At 40.6% G+C, this 20,879-nt stretch overlaps 2 protein-coding genes across 2 annotated transcripts; both read right to left on the reverse strand.

Moving 5' to 3' along the window:
- Positions 1 to 1,372: 1,372 nt before the first annotated feature.
- Positions 1,373 to 2,672, reverse strand: LOC130915354 (coxsackievirus and adenovirus receptor homolog). Its single transcript, XM_057835314.1, has 2 exons — positions 2,547 to 2,672; positions 1,373 to 2,235 (listed from the first exon to the last, which is right to left on the reverse strand). Exon 2 carries the CDS (start codon positions 2,225 to 2,227, stop codon positions 1,373 to 1,375), a length of 855 nt encoding a protein of 284 aa, XP_057691297.1. The 5' UTR covers positions 2,228 to 2,235; positions 2,547 to 2,672.
- A 15,215-nt stretch (positions 2,673 to 17,887) lies between these two features.
- Positions 17,888 to 19,361, reverse strand: LOC130915266 (coxsackievirus and adenovirus receptor homolog). The gene is made up of 2 exons (XM_057835188.1): positions 19,236 to 19,361; positions 17,888 to 18,924 (listed from the first exon to the last, which is right to left on the reverse strand). The coding sequence occupies exon 2, from the start codon at positions 18,914 to 18,916 to the stop codon at positions 18,062 to 18,064; it is 855 nt and encodes a 284-aa protein (XP_057691171.1). The 5' UTR covers positions 18,917 to 18,924; positions 19,236 to 19,361; the 3' UTR covers positions 17,888 to 18,061.
- Positions 19,362 to 20,879: the final 1,518 nt, after the last annotated feature.

Here is a 20,879-nt window from a genome sequence, read left to right on the forward strand (position 1 = left end):
ATGCAGAGGTGTACTGATAATAATAATTTAATAAACATACTATTTACAGTGGTTGCAGAGAGTTGGGGGGGCGAAAACATTTACGTCTTTCTCGGGGAATGCGTAACAGAAAATAATTGAGAAGCACTGGCCTAAGACAAGTTGGAGGAAATTATGAACAGTTTAAGTTAAATGGCAGTACTAGCACACGATCTTCAAGCGTCTGTGGAAGTAAAAGAAAATCCAGTAAAAAAATCTCAGAATATCGGAACTTTATTTGGAATTATTTAGAGTCAGTTTATATGGTTGCAGGTCTGTCTGTACGTCTAGGATGCTTTTTATTTTTTGTTGAGTTTGCAGAATATAAGACACATTAAACATGGAAACTTTAAATGATTTGTTTTACTTTTTAATTAACAAATACATTTGATCAGGAACGCGACGACTTTTTATATCCACGGTATAATAATAAAATGCCGGTATCAAACTTTTATATATTTTACAGATAGCCGATCTAATTTTTTTGCTCATGAGTGTCATGTGAGTGAGTGTTGCCTCAGGTTTTCAATAAATTACTTCTGGAACTAATGTTTAAAAATAGCAATATACAACAATTAAAAAAAAGAACTACTGCTTTGCTGTTGTGTGGGAATCTGGCCTCCTAGGGGCAGTGTGACACACACATGAATAAAGTCAAGATTTAATTTTATTGATAGAACTAGTTTTTCACATATTAGGAAGAACATACGGTGCCCTCCGGGTGCCAGGGTAGAAAAAAATTAAAAAATCATAGCTAATCTGTACACACAAATTACTAATCTGTGGGTACAGAATAGTAAACTGTGGGTAGTTTAGTAATCTATGGGTACAGATTGCTAAACTGTGGGTAGAGTTTAGCTATGATCTTTTATTTTTTTCTACCCTGGCACCCGGGGGGCTCTGTAGGAATATAAACTTCGAAATAGTGTTGTATCACCTGTCTTTATGGTTTACTACAGCATTTGTTTGTAAATATTCCTTATTCGAAGGTGAACTCCTCCATAATTTCTACTGCTAGAGTTTTATTTTATTTTTAAAAATGTATTAATTAATGTATTTATTTATTTATTGCACAGTAACTCAAGATCAGTCAAGATCAAGATCAGTTTTCCATTAGGTGTTAAAATGAAGTGTATGTTTTACTTTACAAAATGTGCTTTTTTACCCCCAAGTGTAACCTTTCAGTTTTCTGTCAATTTCAACATTTACAAGTGTATCAAAAAGACAACCGACACACTAGAAATAACATAGAACTTGTTTAATATTCAATTATTAACATAACATATTAACATAACAAACAATGTCAACAATTGTGATATCACTTATCGAACATTAACAATTTAACAACATTTAATTATTTTTTTATTTCAATGTCCTGGGATTGATCTTTTCGTTTGCAGTAGAGGAATATGGTAAGGACAACTGTGACAATGAAGAGTGTGGTGATAGTGACAACGATGGCAGCGACTGCAGTGGTTGTCAGTAATCGTGGACTGCTCACATTGGTGTCCTGGGGCAGTGAACAGTCCAGGTGCAGGTCACAGTGTTTGCTTCCCACCATACTTTCCACCGAGCAGCGATAGCTTCCACACTCCCGCTCGGTGATGTTGAAATGCAAGGCGCCTCCTGTGGGGTCCACAATGGCCTGTGTTGGCAAGACCTTACTTCCACTCGTCTTGGACCAGATGTAATGCAAAGGTGGGGTGCCGTGCAGAGAGCTGCATTTGAGCGTCATCCTGTTGTCTTCTTTATCCACACTGCACAAAGGCTGACTTGGTGCCTCCATGACCGTCAGGTCTAACATCTTCTGGTCCTGTTCTGGTAACTTCCTCACCATACAGCGGTACTTCTCCATGTCTGACTGATGTACATCTTTGATGTTGATAGATGCGTCTCCATTTTGGGGATCCGCTGATATGAAGTGGACCCTCCCCTCCATTGGTTTGTACAAATCGGAATACAAGCGGCCGCCTGTAAACCAAATGATGGGCTGCTCGTCTCGGTCTGCAGACACGATACTCCACAAGACCTCCGTGTACTGCTGAGAGTCCACGGTGTGAGTGTACGCACAGGGTAGCTGGATACTTGACCCCCGGGCAACGTAGTAGTGTTTCCTTTGCTTCTGGATTTCCAGAGGGCATGTTGGGCAAATGTTGAAAAACACTCCCAGGAGGACAGAAGGCCAAAGGAGATGCCACATCATCACCATGTATACACCTGCAAGTAAAAAAGGAGAAAACAATGGAAAAACAGAATAACACCGACATCAGTTAGATGTATTTTGCCTCATTACAAGTTGAAATGCTTTCAATCAGTAATGTTTCCACTTCAAATAAACATACAATTGATGACAGCAATTTTTTTTATTACAAGTGTAAAAATTATCAGTCAGCAATGCTTAGACTATCAAATGAAAGTAAAAGAAAAACAACAACAAAAAGATAACACTGCACTACTTTGCTCGTGTGGAAACATGATCAATACACAACACCACAATTCTAATGTTTCTCAAAAAAAAAGTTTCTTACCTGCTTATCTTTAGGAAGGAAGACGCACACCAACGACAGCAACACTTGTCTGCTTCTTTGGCATTTGGTGTACAATTTCATAACGAAAAAACAACTTATATAGGAACGAGATCAAAGCATCAAAGAAGTCAAAAGGAACCTGTCATCGTCACGATGACAAGTTCAAAGGGCTACCTGTGACGTCACGCTCCATATTGACATGCCTCCGACACCATGTTAGACGGTTTACCGCCACTTCCGCTTTATTTCCGCACTTTTGCTCGCGACATCCCTTTTACACGTTCGCTAACGACTAACTCATCTCACCATCAAGATGATTCTGAACAAGTTTCCAAGACCACCGATCCAACTAAAATACCACAAGGCATGGAAACAACGCAAGGAACCTACCAAAGTAGCAGAGACAGAAAGCTATCCTGAGAGGATTACTCAACTAAATGTTATTGTAATAAGCATTCGTTAAAAAAGAAAAGTTGGTTGTAAGTTTGATTTGCAATTACAATAGTACAACTGTTAAAAAAAGGTTTATGACTACATGTTTCGAAACAAATAGAAAAAAAAAAATGACAATAAATCTGAGTAGGAAGGAGAGGTTATGTATGTACCTGTTATTCAGTATTATACCACTAGGTGGTGCCAGTTGTACGTGTTCCTTATGCTGACAATAACAAATCCAAAAGAAATAATAAATGGAAGTGAACCAGCCAAGTGTCTGTGGAGCTCTGTGTCGAGTTTAAAAGTGTTTACATTTCGACATAGAAGGGCGCAACAAACCAAAAGTAAAAAATATATGGCAGAAAGATTTGAGGATAGAGTAAGGATAGATAAAAGAGAGGAGGCGGTGGGGTGGTGATGAGTCATCACCCATCTATCAGCCATGGTGGGCCAGAATATTGCAGGAGTGGCAGTATGACACATGGACATACTCAGGGATGCAGGCTGTCATGCTGCTTCTCTGTATCCTACAGTGTAATAGGCAGGCAAATGGGACTCAACGCACGGATGCCATTGGGTCACAACCTGTGAAACACTATCCAAGTGTAGGGCCTCAAGAATTTCTTGAAACCATAGCACCCCCTACTGTTCTAATCTGAAATGATTTTGATGTATTAAAATTTATGCTGTTTAATATCTTTGGTTTCTTTAAGGTTCCTAAAATCATTATTCTCTTAATTTCATTTAATGACAGTAATGATTTGGTTACAAGTATGAATGCTACATTTCTGGTGCGCATCAGATAGTTTCATGACGCTAATTGATTGATAATTGATAGGCTAAATGTTTAATGCAAAATATATCTGTTTTGACTTATACTTTCACACAGCAAATTTATTACATCTGATCATTTTTCTTAAATCTCGTCAAATCATTTTCTTCATCTTGTTTTGAGTGTTAAAAGCTAGTTATCAGATTAATGCGTCAGATTCTTCCACTTACTTTAAGTACATATGTATAACTATTTGTTCATACATACATACATCCAAAAGTTGGTAATTTTTCACCTAAATCAAGAAAAAAACGCTTTTAAATAATGTTTTGAAAAATATTCTTAAATTAAGAACATTTATGACAAACAAGTTTTTTAAGATAAATATACTAACATTTTACTTAAAATAAGTCTTTTATGCTTATTTCCAGCAAGCTATTTTATTTCAAGAAATCTGAGTAAAATTTACTTGAAGCACTGCCAGATAATTTCATTCATTCCGAGTACATTTACACTAAACCAATGCCAAACCAAACCGATGCACTCACAATGGGAAAACCCATTGGCAGTGTATCAAATACTTGTTCTCCCCACTGTATAGGTTCAGGTGATACTGTTTGATTCAAATCTTTGTGCTCAAAAACTACAAAAGAAACATCTTGAAAACTTCCAGAATAAATGTCTGGGTTTTATTAGCAAATTTAAATTCCAATATTTGAACACAAATTTGTGTATAAACATACAAAGATATACAAAAGTTGTTAATTATCCCTTAACTATCCAGGAATGCAAAAAATAAACATTTGTCTTAATATCACCCAAAATTGTCTGTCTAAATAAATTAAATATCCCCAAAAACTTCTTATTCGGGGAATGACAAAAATTTAAACATTGAGCTTTCCTTTAGGTAAAACACTACTGCTTTTGCCCACAAGAACAACCTAACTCAACAAAAAATGAAAGCTACTTTGGGCTGCTTTAAGACTACCTAAATAAAATAAAATTGAAAACTGGGGAGACGGGGGTAAACCTTGGTTCACTACATTTCTTTTACAATTATTGTTAACAGTAGAAAACATACAGGAAGATATTTCTCTTAAAGCAGCTTCCTCCTCGAGATCGAGAACTTCGTTCAGATTCATGTTATGCTAACTCTGATGCAGGTCGGACTTTCAGTAGCAAAATTAGTGGTGTGTTGCCAACGTCCACAACATTGACATCTCTTTACTTACTGCTGCTGCTGGCGGAAAAAAACTTCTTCGAAGGGGGTGGAGGAGGCACAATGTTGTATTTCTATTGGTCTGTGAATGAGTGTGTGTGTGTGTGTGTGTGGGGGGGGGGGGGTCAAGTCATCATTCAATCAAACGTGCGTTCGAGGGGAAAAATGGACTGGCACATGCAGCAAGTGAAAAGGGGTCAATGTAAGACTGGACATAATGAAAGTACTGCAATTCACACACAATGGTAGAGTCAATTCTATCCTTACAACATATGAGAAAGCAATCTAAATGAACTATATAACTGAAGGTAGCTTAAAAGTTGGTGGGGACAATTTGAGCATGCTGAAAAGTTGCGAGTGGTTTGTCCTTACCGTCTCTATGCAAACCTATGCCCTTAGTAGGACCGTTGCTATAGTAACCAATAATAATGTAAACAAATCACAATTGGAAAAAATGCGTACATACAGTGGGGCAAATAAGTATTTAGTCAACCACCAATTGTGCAAGTTCTCCTACTTGAAAAGATTAGAGAGGCCTGTAATTGTCAACATGGGTAAACCTCAACCATGAGAGACAGAATGTGAAAAAAAAAAAACAGAAAATCACATTGATTTGTAAAGAATTTATTTCCAAATTAGAGTGGAAAATAAGTATTTGGTCACCTACAAACAAGCAAGATTTCTGGCTGTCAAAGAGGTCTAACTTCTTCTAACGAGGTCTAACGAGACTCCACTCGTTACCTGTATTAATGGCACCTGTTTTAACTCATTACCGGTATAAAAGACACCTGTCCACAACCTCAGTCAGTCACACTCCAAACTCCACTATGGCCAAGACCAAAGAGCTGTCGAAGGACACCAGAGACAAAATTGTAGACCTGCACCAGGCTGGAAAGACTGAATCTGCAATAGGTAAAACGCTTGATGTGAAGAAATCCACTGTGGGAGCAATTATTAGAAAATGGAAGACATACAAGACCACTGATAATCTCTCTCGATCTGGAGCTTCATGCAAGATCTCACCCAGTGGCGTCAAAATGATAACGGGGCCGGATGTATGGGTGGGCCAGGGTGGGCACGGCCCACCCAGACGTGAGTTGTGCCCACCCAATAAAAATGTCGGGAATATCTATTTGTAGCGTCGCACTGGATATAGAGAACGAACTGAGAGTTGGTCTCACTTACTTTTCCATTGCACGATTAACGGTTACTGTTGTCCGCAACCACGCTGTTGTGAATTCTCTGCTGTGAGGGCTGGACAGCGAACTGCCTCGCTTTGGGACAACTGCGTTGCTGCACATGCGCAGAGTATTCTAAAAATACTGCGGTTGAGGAAAAAATGTTCGTCCTCGGCCGATAAGTAAGTCATAATGTTCTCCACGTATACTGCACTCATATATGTGATGCTTATGCTTGTATCATTACTCTTTATTATTGTTTGTAGTTCGTAGCACGTTAGCTCCGCTCGTAGCATCCCATTGCTAACGTAGCGCCTAGAGCGTGATAATATATGTACAAGTTGCACTGTATTGGATCGCTAAGGGTACATTCCGAAATTAATCCCATTCAATGTTCAGATTTGAGATCGCTGTCCGTTGTGATTGTAGTTTTCTGATTCATTTAGCTACCGAGCAGCCCTCTTGTTTGTGGGAATTGCCATTTATTATTGATGGTTCATTGCTTGTCCAATGCGGACATCTAGTGGTCATTTTTTTGGATAACACCTAGTTCATTTTAGGCTGGAATTCATTCAATTCTTTTTATTTTGAATTGCACGTTATTTCACTATAATAAGGTTATTGATGTTTTTCTTTAATTCTTTTAGATACACAAACCACACACTTTCAGATTGATGTCCAAATGCATTCAAACGGCTCAAAGGATGGAAAAAAACTAATTAAATTTCATCAAACCAACTGAAGTTGCTGCACCTTCTCTGACCGGAGGATTAGGTCAATTATATTCAGCCAGCAACATTGTCACCGACCCCCAAATCCTCACACATGTCAAACAAGCAATCACCAAAACAAGCTGTTTTTCCAACCTCGTTTGTTATCCGCGCTTCCTCTCTCTCCTCCAGACACATTCTTGCAGTCGGACATCCGGGCATTAATGACCTCACCAGCCACAACAAAGTGTCGCCATATTGAAATGGGGGCAAAAACACGAGTCACAAGCAGTTGCTCTCTCGTGCATTGTAGTACAAACGCGATAAACTATTGTCTTATTTGCGGTCTTTTTTTCCCCTTCGGAATGACTAAAAGTTGCCGTGTTGCGGGTTGTAACACAAGGAAGAGTTCGGAGCCGCATTTGAAGTTCTTCATTCTTCCTCGTGAGAAGAAAAGGACAAGCAAATGGCTGAAAGCAATCAGTCGAGGAACAGTAAAAGAAGACGGTTCTTTGGACCATTCTCGCCAGTGGGAACCTAAATCCAGGCACAATTACGTTTGCAGCCGACATTTTATTACTGATGAGTAAACTTTAATCGATTTTTTTTGCCCAAATTAGCTGCTAGGATTCAATAGACTAGGCAGTGGATATTATTACCGTAACCGACGACTCGCAAACCGTTATTTTTCTTTTGCCGTGAACTGCTCTGATCGGTCAATCGGTATATTATTGGCCCGGTGGGAATTGGTTATTTTGCCGTGACGTGTTCACGGCAAAATAACGCTTGGAGGCGAATTACTGGTTACGGCAGAAATAATTACTCCGTATATACTACCAGTTTTCTTAGTTCCACACAGTACATATTCCACGTAATTAATGAAGATCAACTTACTGGGTGACTTTATGAAGTAGTTGTAGATGTTTCCGAACTCCACTGCAGGCAATTCCTTTGGATTGTTTATCCAGCTATCAGCTGCGACTTTGTACGGGCAAATTTGCAGGCCAATACACGCTAATTTTAAGTTGTATCGCCTCCTCGCGTCTGCCGGCAGTGACTCGTGGTAATAATAAGTCACGTTTAAGACGTTTCTATGAAAAAAAGAAGCAAAACACAGCTGAAATATATGAATTCCAGACAATGTTTGTCTACGGATGTTTCCCTGTGCGTGCCCCCATCTCAAAATGGCGACACGTTGCTATGCAAGATGACGTCATTGTGACATTACGCCGACTGCGAGAATAAGTAGATAGATGAATGAAAAAAAACAAAAACAAATAAACCCCCCAAAAATTAATGCAGCCTCAACGGGACACAAGCAAGTGTCCTACTTGTGCCAGTCCCAAGCCCGGAGAAATACAGAGGGTAAAAAAAAAACCTGCATTGGGGGTGCCCCCTCAAGATTTCTTAGTGCCCACTCTGGTGGGTAAACCTAGATCCGGGCCTGAATGATAACAAGAACGGTGAGCAAAAATCCCAGAACCACACGGGGGGACCTAGTGAATGATCTACAGAGATCTGGGACCACAGTAACAAAGGCTACTATCAGAAACACAATGGGCCGCCAGGGATTCAAATCCTGCACTGCTAGCATGTCCCCCTGCTGAAGAAAGTACATGTCCAGCCCCGTCTGTGGTTCGCTAGAGAGCATTTGGATGATCTAGAAGAGGACTGGGAGAATGTGTTATGGTCAGATGAAACCAAAATAGAACTTTTTGCTAGAAACACAGGTTCTTGTGTTTGGAGGAGAAAGAATACTGAATTGTATCCGAAGAACACCATACCAACTGTGAAGCATGGGGGTGGAAACATCATGCTTTGGGGCTGTTTTTCTGCAAAGGGATCAGGACGACTGATCTGTGTAAAGGAAAGAATGAATGTATCGAGAGATTTTGAGTGAAAATCTCCTTCAATCAGCAAGGGCATTGAAGATGAGACGTGGCTGGGTCTTTCAGCATGACAATGATCCCAAACACACAGCCAGGGCAACAAAGGAGTGGCTTCATAAGAAGCATTTCAAGGTCCTGGAGTGGCCTAACCAGTCTCCAGATCTCAACCCCATAGAAAATCTGTTGAGGAAGTTGAAAGTCTGCGTTGCCCAACGACAGCCCCAAAACATCACTGCTCTAGAGGAGATCTACATGGAGGAATGGGCCAAAATACCAGCAACAGTGTGTGAAAAGCTTGTGAAGAGTTACAGAAAATGTTTGGCCTCCGTTATTGCCAACAAAGGGTACATAACAAAGTATTGAGATGAACTTTTGGTATTGACCAAATACTTATTTTCCACAGTGATCTGCAAATAAATTCTTTAAAATTCAAACAATTTGATTTTCTGTCCCCCCCCCCCCCCCCCGCCCACACACACACACACACACACATTCTGTCTCTCATGGTTGAGGTTTACCCATGTTGACAATTACAGGCCTCTCTAATATTTTCAAGTGGGAGAACTTGCACAATTAGTGGTTGACTAAATACTTATTTGCCCCACTGTACATTTATATAACTCAAATATTTGGGACTGAACCACTTGATGCCTATTGTCGCAAATTTGTCGCAGCTGTCTTGTAAAGGTGCACGTAGGTCAAGGACAACCAATCAGGGCCCTCTGCTGGTGATGGAGATTCCTTGAGTTCCTCTGCTTTAATTTTGCAGTTTCAACTTTGTCAACACACTGCTTACTTCAACCGTAATTCATGTTTTTTTCTAAACCGGAAGTTCAGAGCAGACATCGTCCAAGATGGCGCCGCCCATGTTTCGCTCAGGAAACTTGTCTATATACGTAGTAAGGGTGTAACAGTACATGTATTTGTATTGAACCGTTTCGGTACGTGGTGCTCAGTTCGGAACGGAGGCGTACCGAATGAGTTTCTGACGTAATGTAACCCTTACTTTTCGAGGCTGTGAGTCGATCGGGTTACAGTTTCTTTGTGTAGATTATATTTACTCCGTCTTCTCTACTATAATGAGGACCAACGCGGTAGGACGGTATAACCCAGAAACGTCAATGGCGTGACAACGTGGCCGCCGCGAGAACGCAGTGAAACGTGGGCGTTAAAGTTAATCAGCCAATGCACACCAGTCGCAGTGCGGCCGTGTGTTAGACGCGTCCCAGAAGCGGCTCAACACAACGCACGCGAAAAGAACGACAGAGTTTATCATTTGACGCGAGACCTGACCCTCCTGCGTCAATACTACTACTGGTAGCTAGGATCGGGCAGACCGGAAGTCACTCGTGTAAAAATACAGTGGATCCGGTCGATTTTCAAACTAATATGCAATCGTAACACACTTTTTGAGTCCATCAGATCTCTTGAGTGGTAGATCGGGGCATAGTTGACTTGTCTTTGTTGATTTACTGCTGTCTTCTCTGCTATAATAACAACCAACACGGCCCCGTGTTCAATACAAAACCCTCCTACCACAACAAAACAAGTAGGAACTAATATTCACATAGGAACTAAAGTTATACAACATAAAATATAAAATATAAATTGATATTACATCACATAATAGCCCATTTAAATAAAATAAATTGAAATGAGCTAAAACACCTGTAATTAAATAATAAGAATAATACACAGATCCTGCTTGCACAATTTATTAATTTCTGTGTGGCGCTTTAATTTGAGAAAATCCACCAATAAAGCTTTTGAAAACTGTTCATAAGAAAAAAAATGATTCATTGAGGCATTTCATTTGTAAAATACATGTTAAAATCTTTGTCATTGGGATTGCTGTTCTCTTTAGCACAGGACTTCTTTTTTCTTTCAGAAAGAAAGCTGACCAATACACGGGGTCTGAAAGGCAAATTGTTGTTGGATTATCTTTAAATACCCGCTACTTTTTGAGCAGAATTCTAGCTTTGTATAGGCTAATGTTCCTATTGTTGAAAGCACAAAGTTGTGTAATAAACGAGCACATTTACTCTATATTTTGCATTTTGTTTTCTAACTGTACCGAAAATGAACCGAACCGTGACCTCAAAACCGAGGTGCGTACCGAACCGAGATTTTTGTGTACCGTTACACCCCTAATACGTAGAGCTTTTATCCACCACCAGTTGTGCTGCTTCCATAGCCACTGGGAGCATCAGTGTTAAATTCAAGTAAAAATGCCTTTATATAGCATACCGAAATGTTCGGATTTCATGATGTCTTTTTGTTCTGATTGTGTTCATAGAAATACATGTTTGCAATATAAGCAAAATGAAGAGACAAACACTTAGTACCCAATAATTAGTTAAATAATAATTAGATAATAACAAGTACTGAATTTTTGCTTCACAAGAAATAAACAATGAACAAAGTGAACAAAACACACCATAAGATACCAGTGTTCATAGGCAAAACAGCTTTTAAATGGCACCATAGAAAAGTGATATTTACAGACGTTGCACAACATAAAAAGCTTTTGTACACAGCATGACTACTGTGTAAGCTGAACATCCTAATTCTGTTTCAATGTTTACGACCAGCCTCTCAATATATTTATATCTTAATATAGTGTCAATCAGAATAATTCCCATCTGCTCACGCTTGTACCGTTGGATCCTCTTTATCCCAGTCTTTCGTAGTTGCTCCCATCATGTAGTCGTCACTCAGGACACTCCAAGCTGGTTTCTCCACCACCTCAGTAGTCTATGGAGACACACAGACAGAATTAGTGTTCAAATTTTGATGACGAACCGTATAAATATAACATGGATTACAAACCGGACATAGACATAGTGATACTATGTATACTCTATAATTTAGGAGTGTGACAGTAGAACATTACAATTATATATATATACATATATATATATACATACACAGTATATATATACACTAGTATATTAGTATAGTATATGTTAGAGCTGTACCGACTAGTCGACGCTGTCGACGTCATCGATGACGTAAATGCGTCGACGGGCAAAACATACCGTTGACGGATAATGACGGGTTTAAAAAAATTACATGCAGATAAAGTTTAGAATGGCGGGCTCTCGCGATGCAAGCGATTGTTACCGGCACCCCCATGGAGGCCGCTGTTATTATCAATGTGACCGGCATTGTCAGATTGAGTGGAGAGAAAGAAAGTGGGCGAGCGAGAGAGAGGGAGGGAACGAGATCCGTGAGAGTTGGAAAAGTGCGCGGGCAGCGCGGAGTTAAGTGGCTGCATCCATCGTTTTTGTTTTGGTCAATTAAAGTATCCATAATTCGATTCAATTCAATTCAATTTTATTTGTATAGCCCTCAATCACAACAGAAGTCTCAAACGGCTTTACAGAGGCAATATGATACACAATTAGAAATGAAGCAACAAAGATGAATAGATACAGTTGAAGTCCTGGGTATCCCCTATCCTTAAGACCCTCCATGCCGGCAAGGAAAAACTCCAAAAACTCCAGAGTCAATTGGGAGAAAAATGAGAAACCTTGGGAGTACCACAGTCAGGAGAGATCCACTCCCAGGACGGATAGACAGGAACCCCAGAACTGCTAATGGGAATTAGCAAGCGAAGTTATAGTCTGTAAAAATACAGTGGAGTAAATGAGCAAGAAGAGGTCCCTCTAGTCAGATGAGACGGGGGTAGCAGCGAGGACGTCTATCCAGCCAGGGGTCCGGACAGTCAGGAGGCTGCAGCTGAAAAATAGCCCCTCCCCAGCTTACGCGAAAGGCTGCGGTGACGTCACATCCGGTGAGTGTATCGTTTGTTTGTTAGCGCTGCTACTAGTCGCTAATCTCCTAGTGCTCCTCAATTTGTTTTCTCCCACGGACACATCGGAGAATCGATCCTAGGCTGGTTCGGCTCTCCTAGTGCTCCTTAATTTGTTTTATCCCACGATTTAACAGGTCGTGGATTAAAACTACTCTCCTCTCCTCTCTAGCTCTATCTTGCTAGCCTAGCTTATCCGAGCTATGGCTAGCCCTCTGCCTTCTTCCTCCCGTCTTTTCTGCTCAGTGTGCTGTATGTATAGCGAGCACCCTGGCTCCTTCGTCGAGGACAGTAGTAGCTGTAGGAAGTGTAGCTTAGTCTCAGGGTTGGAGACCAGGGTTTTTGAGCTAGAAGCACGGCTCTGCACTCTAGAGACGAAAGCTAGTCCTAGCTATAGCCAGGTAGTGGCAGGGCCCGCAGGTCGTGCTTGCAGTAGTAGGATTGCTAGCGCAGTTAGCCCCCCAGCGAGCCCCGTGCAGCCGGGGGAAATTAAGGACGGATTTGTGACTGTATGGGGGAAGAGCAGTGGTAAACGCACAACCTTAGTGCACCAGCAGCTTCACGTCAGCAATAGGTTTGCCCCCCTCAGCGACACACCGGCTGAACCAGACACTCTCGTAATTGGAAGCTCCATAGTTAGAGACGTGAAGCACCCGGCGGTGTCTGTCAGGTGTTACCCAGGGGCCAGAGTCGGTGACATCGAAGGAAACCTCAGGCTCTTAAAGCAGAGTAGGAAGAGGTTCCGCCGTGTCGTGATTCACGCAGGCGGTAACGACGCCCGGCGGAGACAGTCTGAGGTGCTTAAATTAAACGTAGCCTCGGTGTGTGAACTTGCTAAGTCGATGGCGGACACCATAGTTTTCTCTGGTCCTCTGCCTAATTTGGTCAATGATGAGATGTACTCTAGATTCTCATCATTTAACCGCTGGTTGTCTAGATGGTGCCCAGAAAACGATATAGTCTTTGTTGATAACTGGCACGCGTTTTGGGGCAAGCCCGGGCTCATGCGCCGAGACGGCATTCATCCGACTTGGGACGGTGCTGCTCTCTTAACTCGAAATTTGGCCGCCAAACTAAGTCTCCCAAAGTGACACTTCAGAGTGGGGGCCCGGGCGCAGTGTTGTAGTGTAAAACACAACTCTGTCAGTAGTGACCACTCGCCTCTTTCCGAGCTGTCACAAATCCAAAATTCAGGACAGAAGATAGAGACTGTGTCCGTGCCTCGTATAGTGAACAGGGGAAAACAGAGTACTATAGGAACGAGACCAAAGAATTTAATACATATAGTCCCTGATAGCAGTGAAAATAAAATAGCTCGTAATAATAAATATATAAGATGCGGATTATTAAACATCAGGTCAATCTCGCCCAAATCTCTGTTAGTTAATGACTTAATTGGGGATTATAATATTCATATTTTGGCCCTGACTGAAACTTGGCTTCAGCAGGATGACTTTGTTAGACTTAATGAATCCACACCCCCAAGTCACGTGAATTTTCACACAGCTAGAAGCACGGGCCGTGGAGGGGGGGTGGCAGTAATATCACACTCTTGTTTAGGTATGAGCCCAAAAAGTAAAGCTAATCACATTTATAAATCCTTTGAAAGTCTAGCACTATCAATTATAGACGCTAACTGGAAGAACCAAAAACCAATTCTTTTCATCGTGGTTTACCGTCCCCCTGGTCCCTACTCACAGTTTTTGTTAGATTTCTCTGACTTTTTATCTAGTACTTTGCTAAGCTGGGATAGAATTATAATTATAGGGGATTTTAATATACATGTTGACGATGAAGGTGACTCCCTTGGTAAGGCCTTTAATGACCTACTAGATGGGACTGGCTTCATTCAAAATGTAAATAAACCAACTCATAGTCACAAGCACACCCTGGACTTGATTTTAACATACGGTACAGAGATTAGTGATCTTAGTGTCCATCCCCACAACCCCGTACTGTGTGATCATTTTCTAATTACCTTTCAGTTTGTGCTTCAAGATAATCCGCCACTAGTGACCAGAACTCAGATGAAAAGGACATTAGGTGATCACTCTGTTTCAGAGTATAAACAGATAATTCAGCCTATATTTGCCTCCATGACATCTAATTATGAAGGAATGATGCCCGGCCTTGCTGTTAATGACGAGTTTGTTGATCGTGTTCTGTTTACGTTTCGTACCACCCTCGATGTCGTCGCTCCCTCCAAATTAAAGTTTGTCAAGCCGAGACGAGCCTCTCCCTGGTATAATGCTGAAACACGCTCTCTTAAACAATCGACACGTAAATTAGAAAGACTTTGGCGCCGTTCCAACACAGAGCACACCCTCTCTGCCTGGAAACGCAGCTTAGTGACATATAAGCAGGCCTTGCGTACGGCTAAAACCAGATGTTACTCATCCTTAATAGAGGAAAACAAAAATAATCCTAGGTTTCTGTTCAGCACTGTAGCAAGGCTGACAAACAGTCACACCTCAATAGAACCTTATATCCCAACCACCCTTAGCTGTGATGACTTCCTAAAATTTTTTAACAATAAAATCGCAACTATTAGAAATAAAATAAATGAATCACTTCCAGTTATTAGGTCTGATAAAGTGCAGACAAAGAATTCGGAATCTCCTATAAAACCCTCTAAAATATTAAATAACTTTACCACTGTAGACCAAATCGATTTAATTTCAATGATAATGTCCTCCAAACCATCAACGTGCCTCCTCGACCCAATCCCAACCAAACTTTTTAAAGAGACCCTGCCTCTAACTATTGACACTATCTTAAATATAATAAATACCTCATTAGTTACTGGCTACGTGCCGCAGTCCTTTAAATATGCAGTTATTAAACCGCTCTTGAAAAAACCTACTCTTGATCCTGATATTTTGGCCAATTATAGACCTATTTCTAACTTACCATTTCTCTCCAAAGTCCTTGAAAGAGTGGTAATTAAACAGCTCTGTCAGCACCTACAGGACAATAGTTTATTTGAACAGTTCCAGTCTGGCTTTCGAGCTCATCATAGCACTGAAACCGCATTAGTTAAAGTAACTAATGACTTGTTACTTGCCGCTGACGTTGGATTAGTCTCGATCCTGGTTCTGCTGGACCTGAGCGCAGCCTTTGACACAATCGACCATAATATCTTATTGCAGAGATTAGAATGTGACATAGGCATTAGAGGAGCAACCCTATGCTGGTTTAAATCATATTTATCTAATAGGTACCAGTTTGTCAATGTAAACCAGCAATCATCATCGTACTCTAGAGTTAGTTATGGTGTGCCGCAAGGATCTGTCCTCGGGCCCATCTTGTTTACGCTGTATATGCTTCCTCTAGGTAATATCATCAGAAAACATAGCATTAACTTTCATTGTTACGCTGACGACACACAACTGTATTTATCAATTAAACCTGAGCAGGTCAGGCAAGTAGAAAAACTAAGCGCCTGCGTCCGAGATATAAATACCTGGATGAGCACTAACTATCTTCTACTTAACCCTGAAAAGACAGAAGTCCTTATAATAGGCCCGAAAAGTGTTAGAGACTCTTTATCTGCCCAGATAGTCACTCTGGACAATGTAAGTGTAGCCTCCAGCGCCACAGTTAAAAACCTAGGAGTTTTATTTGACCCTGACTTATCGTTTAAAGCACACATTAAACAAACCTGTAGAACGGCTTTCTTTCACCTGCGCAACATTGCCAAAATTAGAAATATTTTATCTAAAAGTGATGCAGAAAAATTAATTCACGCGTTCGTTACATCGAGATTGGATTACTGTAACTCCCTACTTGCAGCTTGTCCTAAAAACTCTCTAAAAGGTCTTCAGCTAGTCCAAAACGCAGCAGCAAGACTTTTAACAGGAACCAATAGAAGAGAGCACATCACCCCTGTGCTCCAGGCACTTCACTGGCTTCCAGTCGAGTTTAGAATTAAATTTAAAATACTCCTTCTTACATTTAAGACCATTAATGGGTTGGGGCCATCTTATCTCACCGATGCTCTCGTTCCATACCGCCCCAACAGAACACTCCGATCTCAGAATGCAGGTCTACTGGTAGTTCCCACGGTTTATAAAAGTACTGTCGGAGCTAGAGCCTTTAGCCACCAAGCCCCTGTTTTATGGAATCAGCTTCCAGCTAGTATTAAAGAAGCCGAGACAGTCTGCACATTTAAGATTAGATTAAAAACGTTCCTATTCGACAAAGCTTATGGTTAGGCTAGTTGAAGTCGGGGTAGACTCACAGTTTAGTTTAAGCTGCACTAGAAGCTATAATGCTGGGGGCAGTACAGCCGCTGAGTTCTATCTCCTTTTCTTACTCTACCTACCACTTGTCTTACTTTATTTCTATTTTCCAATGTTAATATCTAGTTGTCTAGTCTCTTCATCACTAGTCACCCGGTGTCCCCTTTCCCCCCTCCCCTCTGGGGAGGGGCTATTTTTCAGCTGCAGCCTCCTGACTATCCGGACCCCTGGCTGGATTGACGTCCTCGCTGCTACCCCCGTCTCATCTGACCAGAGGGACCTCTTCTTGCTCCTTTACTCCACTGTATTTTTACGGACTACAATTTCGCTTGCTAATTCCCATTAGCCGTTCTGGGGTTCCTGTCTATCCGTCCTGGGAGTGGATCTCTCCTGACTGTGGTACTCCCCAAGGTTTCTCATTTTTCTCCCAATTGACTCTGGAGTTTTTCCTTGCCGGCATGGAGGGTCTTAAGGATAGGGGATACCCAGGACATGAACTGCATCTATTCATCTTTGTTGCTTCATTTCTAATTGTGTATCATATTGCCTCTGTAAAGCCCTTTGAGACTTCTGTTGTGATTGAGGGCTATACAAATAAAATTGAATTGAATTGAATTAAACTGTGGGTACAGTTTAGTAATCTATGGGTACAGATTGCTAAACTGTGGGTAGAGTTTAGTAATCTGTGGGTACAGTTTAGAAATCTGTACCCACAGTTTAGTAATCTGTGGGTACAGATTACTAAACTGTGGGTACAGATTAGCTATGATCTTTTATTTTTTTCTACCCTGGCACTGTAGGCTCTGTAGGAATATAAACTTCGAAATAGTGTTGTATCACCTGTCTTTATGGTTTACTACAGCATTTGTTTGTAAATATTCCTTGTTCGAAGGTGAACTCCTCCATAATTTCTACTGCTAGAGTTTTATTTTATTTTTTAAAATGTATTAATTAATGTATTTATTTATTTATTGCACAGTAACTCAAGATCAGTCAAGATCAAGATCAGTTTTCCATTAGGTGTTAAAATGAAGTGTATGTTTTACTTTACAAAATGTGCTTTTTTACCCCCAAGTGTAACCTTTCAGTTTTCTGTCAATTTCAACATTTACAAGTGTATCAAAAAGACAACCGACACACTAGAAATAACATAGAACTTGTTTAATATTCAATTTTTAACATAACATATTAACATAACAAACAATGTCAACAATTGTGATATCACTTATCGAACATTAACAATTTAACAACATTTAATTATTTTTTTATTTCAATGTCCTGGGGTTTATCTTTTCGTTTGCGGTAGAGGAATATGGTAAGGACAACTGTGACAATGAAGAGTGTGGTGATAGTGACAACGATGGCAGCGACTGCAGTGGTTGTCAGTAATCGTGGACTGCTCACATTGGTGTCCTGGGGCAGCGAACAGTCCAGGTGCAGGTCACAGTGTTTGCTTCCCACCATACTTTCCACCGAGCAGCGATAGCTTCCACACTCCCGCTCGGTGATGTTGAAATGCAAGGCGCCTCCTGTGGGGTCCACAATGGCCTGTGTTGGCAAGACCTTATTTCCACTCGTCTTGGACCAGATGTAATGCAAAGGTGGGGTGCCGTGCAGAGAGCTGCATTTGAGCGTCATCCTGTTGTCTTCTTTATCCACACTGCACAAAGGCTGACTTGGTGCCTCCATGACCGTCAGGTCTAACATCTTCTGGTCCTGTTCTGGTAACTTCCTCACCATACAGCGGTACTTCTCCATGTCTGACTGATGTACATCTTTGATGTTGATAGATGCGTCTCCATTTTGGGGATCCGCTGATATGAAGTGGACCCTCCCCTCCATTGGTTTGTACAAATCGGAATACAAGCGGCCGCCTGTAAACCAAATGATGGGCTGCTCGTCTCGGTCTGCAGACACGATACTCCACAAGACCTCCGTGTACTGCTGAGAGTCCACGGTGTGAGTGTACGCACAGGGTAGCTGGATACTTGACCCCCGGGCAACGTAGTAGTGTTTCCTTTGCTTCTGGATTTCCAGAGGGCATGTTGGGCAAATGTTGAAAAACACTCCCAGGAGGACAGAAGGCCAAAGGAGATGCCACATCATCACCATGTATACACCTGCAAGTAAAAAAGGAGAAAACAATGGAAAAACAGAATAACACCGACATCAGTTAGATGTATTTTGCCTCATTACAAGTTGAAATGCTTTCAATCAGTAATGTTTCCACTTCAAATAAACATACAATTGATGACAGCAATTTTTTTTATTACAAGTGTAAAAATTATCAGTCAGCAATGCTTAGACTATCAAATGAAAGTAAAAGAAAAACAACAACAAAAAGATAACACTGCACTACTTTGCTCGTGTGGAAACATGATCAATACACAACACCACAATTCTAATGTTTCTCAAAAAAAAAGTTTCTTACCTGCTTATCTTTAGGAAGGAAGACGCACACCAACGACAGCAACACTTGTCTGCTTCTTTGGCATTTGGTGTACAATTTCATAACGAAAAAACAACTTATATAGGAACGAGATCAAAGCATCAAAGAAGTCAAAAGGAACCTGTCATCGTCACGATGACAAGTTCAAAGGGCTACCTGTGACGTCACGCTCCATATTGACATGCCTCCGACACCATGTTAGACGGTTTACCGCCACTTCCGCTTTATTTCCGCACTTTTGCTCGCGACATCCCTTTTACACGTTCGCTAACGACTAACTCATCTCACCATCAAGATGATTCTGAACAAGTTTCCAAGACCACCGATCCAACTAAAATACCACAAGGCATGGAAACAACGCAAGGAACCTACCAAAGTAGCAGAGACAGAAAGCTATCCTGAGAGGATTACTCAACTAAATGTTATTGTAATAAGCATTCGTTAAAAAAGAAAAGTTGGTTGTAAGTTTGATTTGCAATTACAATAGTACAACTGTTAAAAAAAGGTTTATGACTACATGTTTCGAAACAAATAGAAAAAAAAAAATGACAATAAATCTGAGTAGGAAGGAGAGGTTATGTATGTACCTGTTATTCAGTATTATACCACTAGGTGGTGCCAGTTGTACGTGTTCCTTATGCTGACAATAACAAATCCAAAAGAAATAATAAATGGAAGTGAACCAGCCAAGTGTCTGTGGAGCTCTGTGTCGAGTTTAAAAGTGTTTACATTTCGACATAGAAGGGCGCAACAAACCAAAAGTAAAAAATATATGGCAGAAAGATTTGAGGATAGAGTAAGGATAGATAAAAGAGAGGAGGCGGTGGGGTGGTGATGAGTCATCACCCATCTATCAGCCATGGTGGGCCAGAATATTGCAGGAGTGGCAGTATGACACATGGACATACTCAGGGATGCAGGCTGTCATGCTGCTTCTCTGTATCCTACAGTGTAATAGGCAGGCAAATGGGACTCAACGCACGGATGCCATTGGGTCACAACCTGTGAAACACTATCCAAGTGTAGGGCCTCAAGAATTTCTTGAAACCATAGCACCCCCTACTGTTCTAATCTGAAATGATTTTGATGTATTAAAATTTATGCTGTTTAATATCTTTGGTTTCTTTAAGGTTCCTAAAATCATTATTCTCTTAATTTCATTTAATGACAGTAATGATTTGGTTACAAGTATGAATGCTACATTTCTGGTGCGCATCAGATAGTTTCATGACGCTAATTGATTGATAATTGATAGGCTAAATGTTTAATGCAAAATATATGTTTTGACTTATACTTTCACACAGCAAATTTATTACATCTAATCTGATCACGTCAAATAATTTTCTTCATCTTGTTTTGAGTGTTAAAAGCTAGTTAACGGATTAATGCGCCAGATTCTTCCACTTTAAGTAAATATGTATAACTATTTGTTCATACATACATACATCCAAACGTTGGTCATTTTTCACCTAAATCAAGAAAAAAATGCTTTCAAATAATGTTTTGAAAAATGTCTATTCTTAAGAACATTTATTACACACAATTTTAAGATTAAATATACTAACATTTTACTTTAAATAAGTCTGTTAAGCTTATTTCCAGCTGGCTATTTTATTTCAAGAAATC

This window comes from Corythoichthys intestinalis, chromosome 4, assembly GCF_030265065.1.
Source record: "Corythoichthys intestinalis isolate RoL2023-P3 chromosome 4, ASM3026506v1, whole genome shotgun sequence".
Classification (NCBI taxonomy): Eukaryota; Metazoa; Chordata; class Actinopteri; order Syngnathiformes; family Syngnathidae; genus Corythoichthys; species Corythoichthys intestinalis.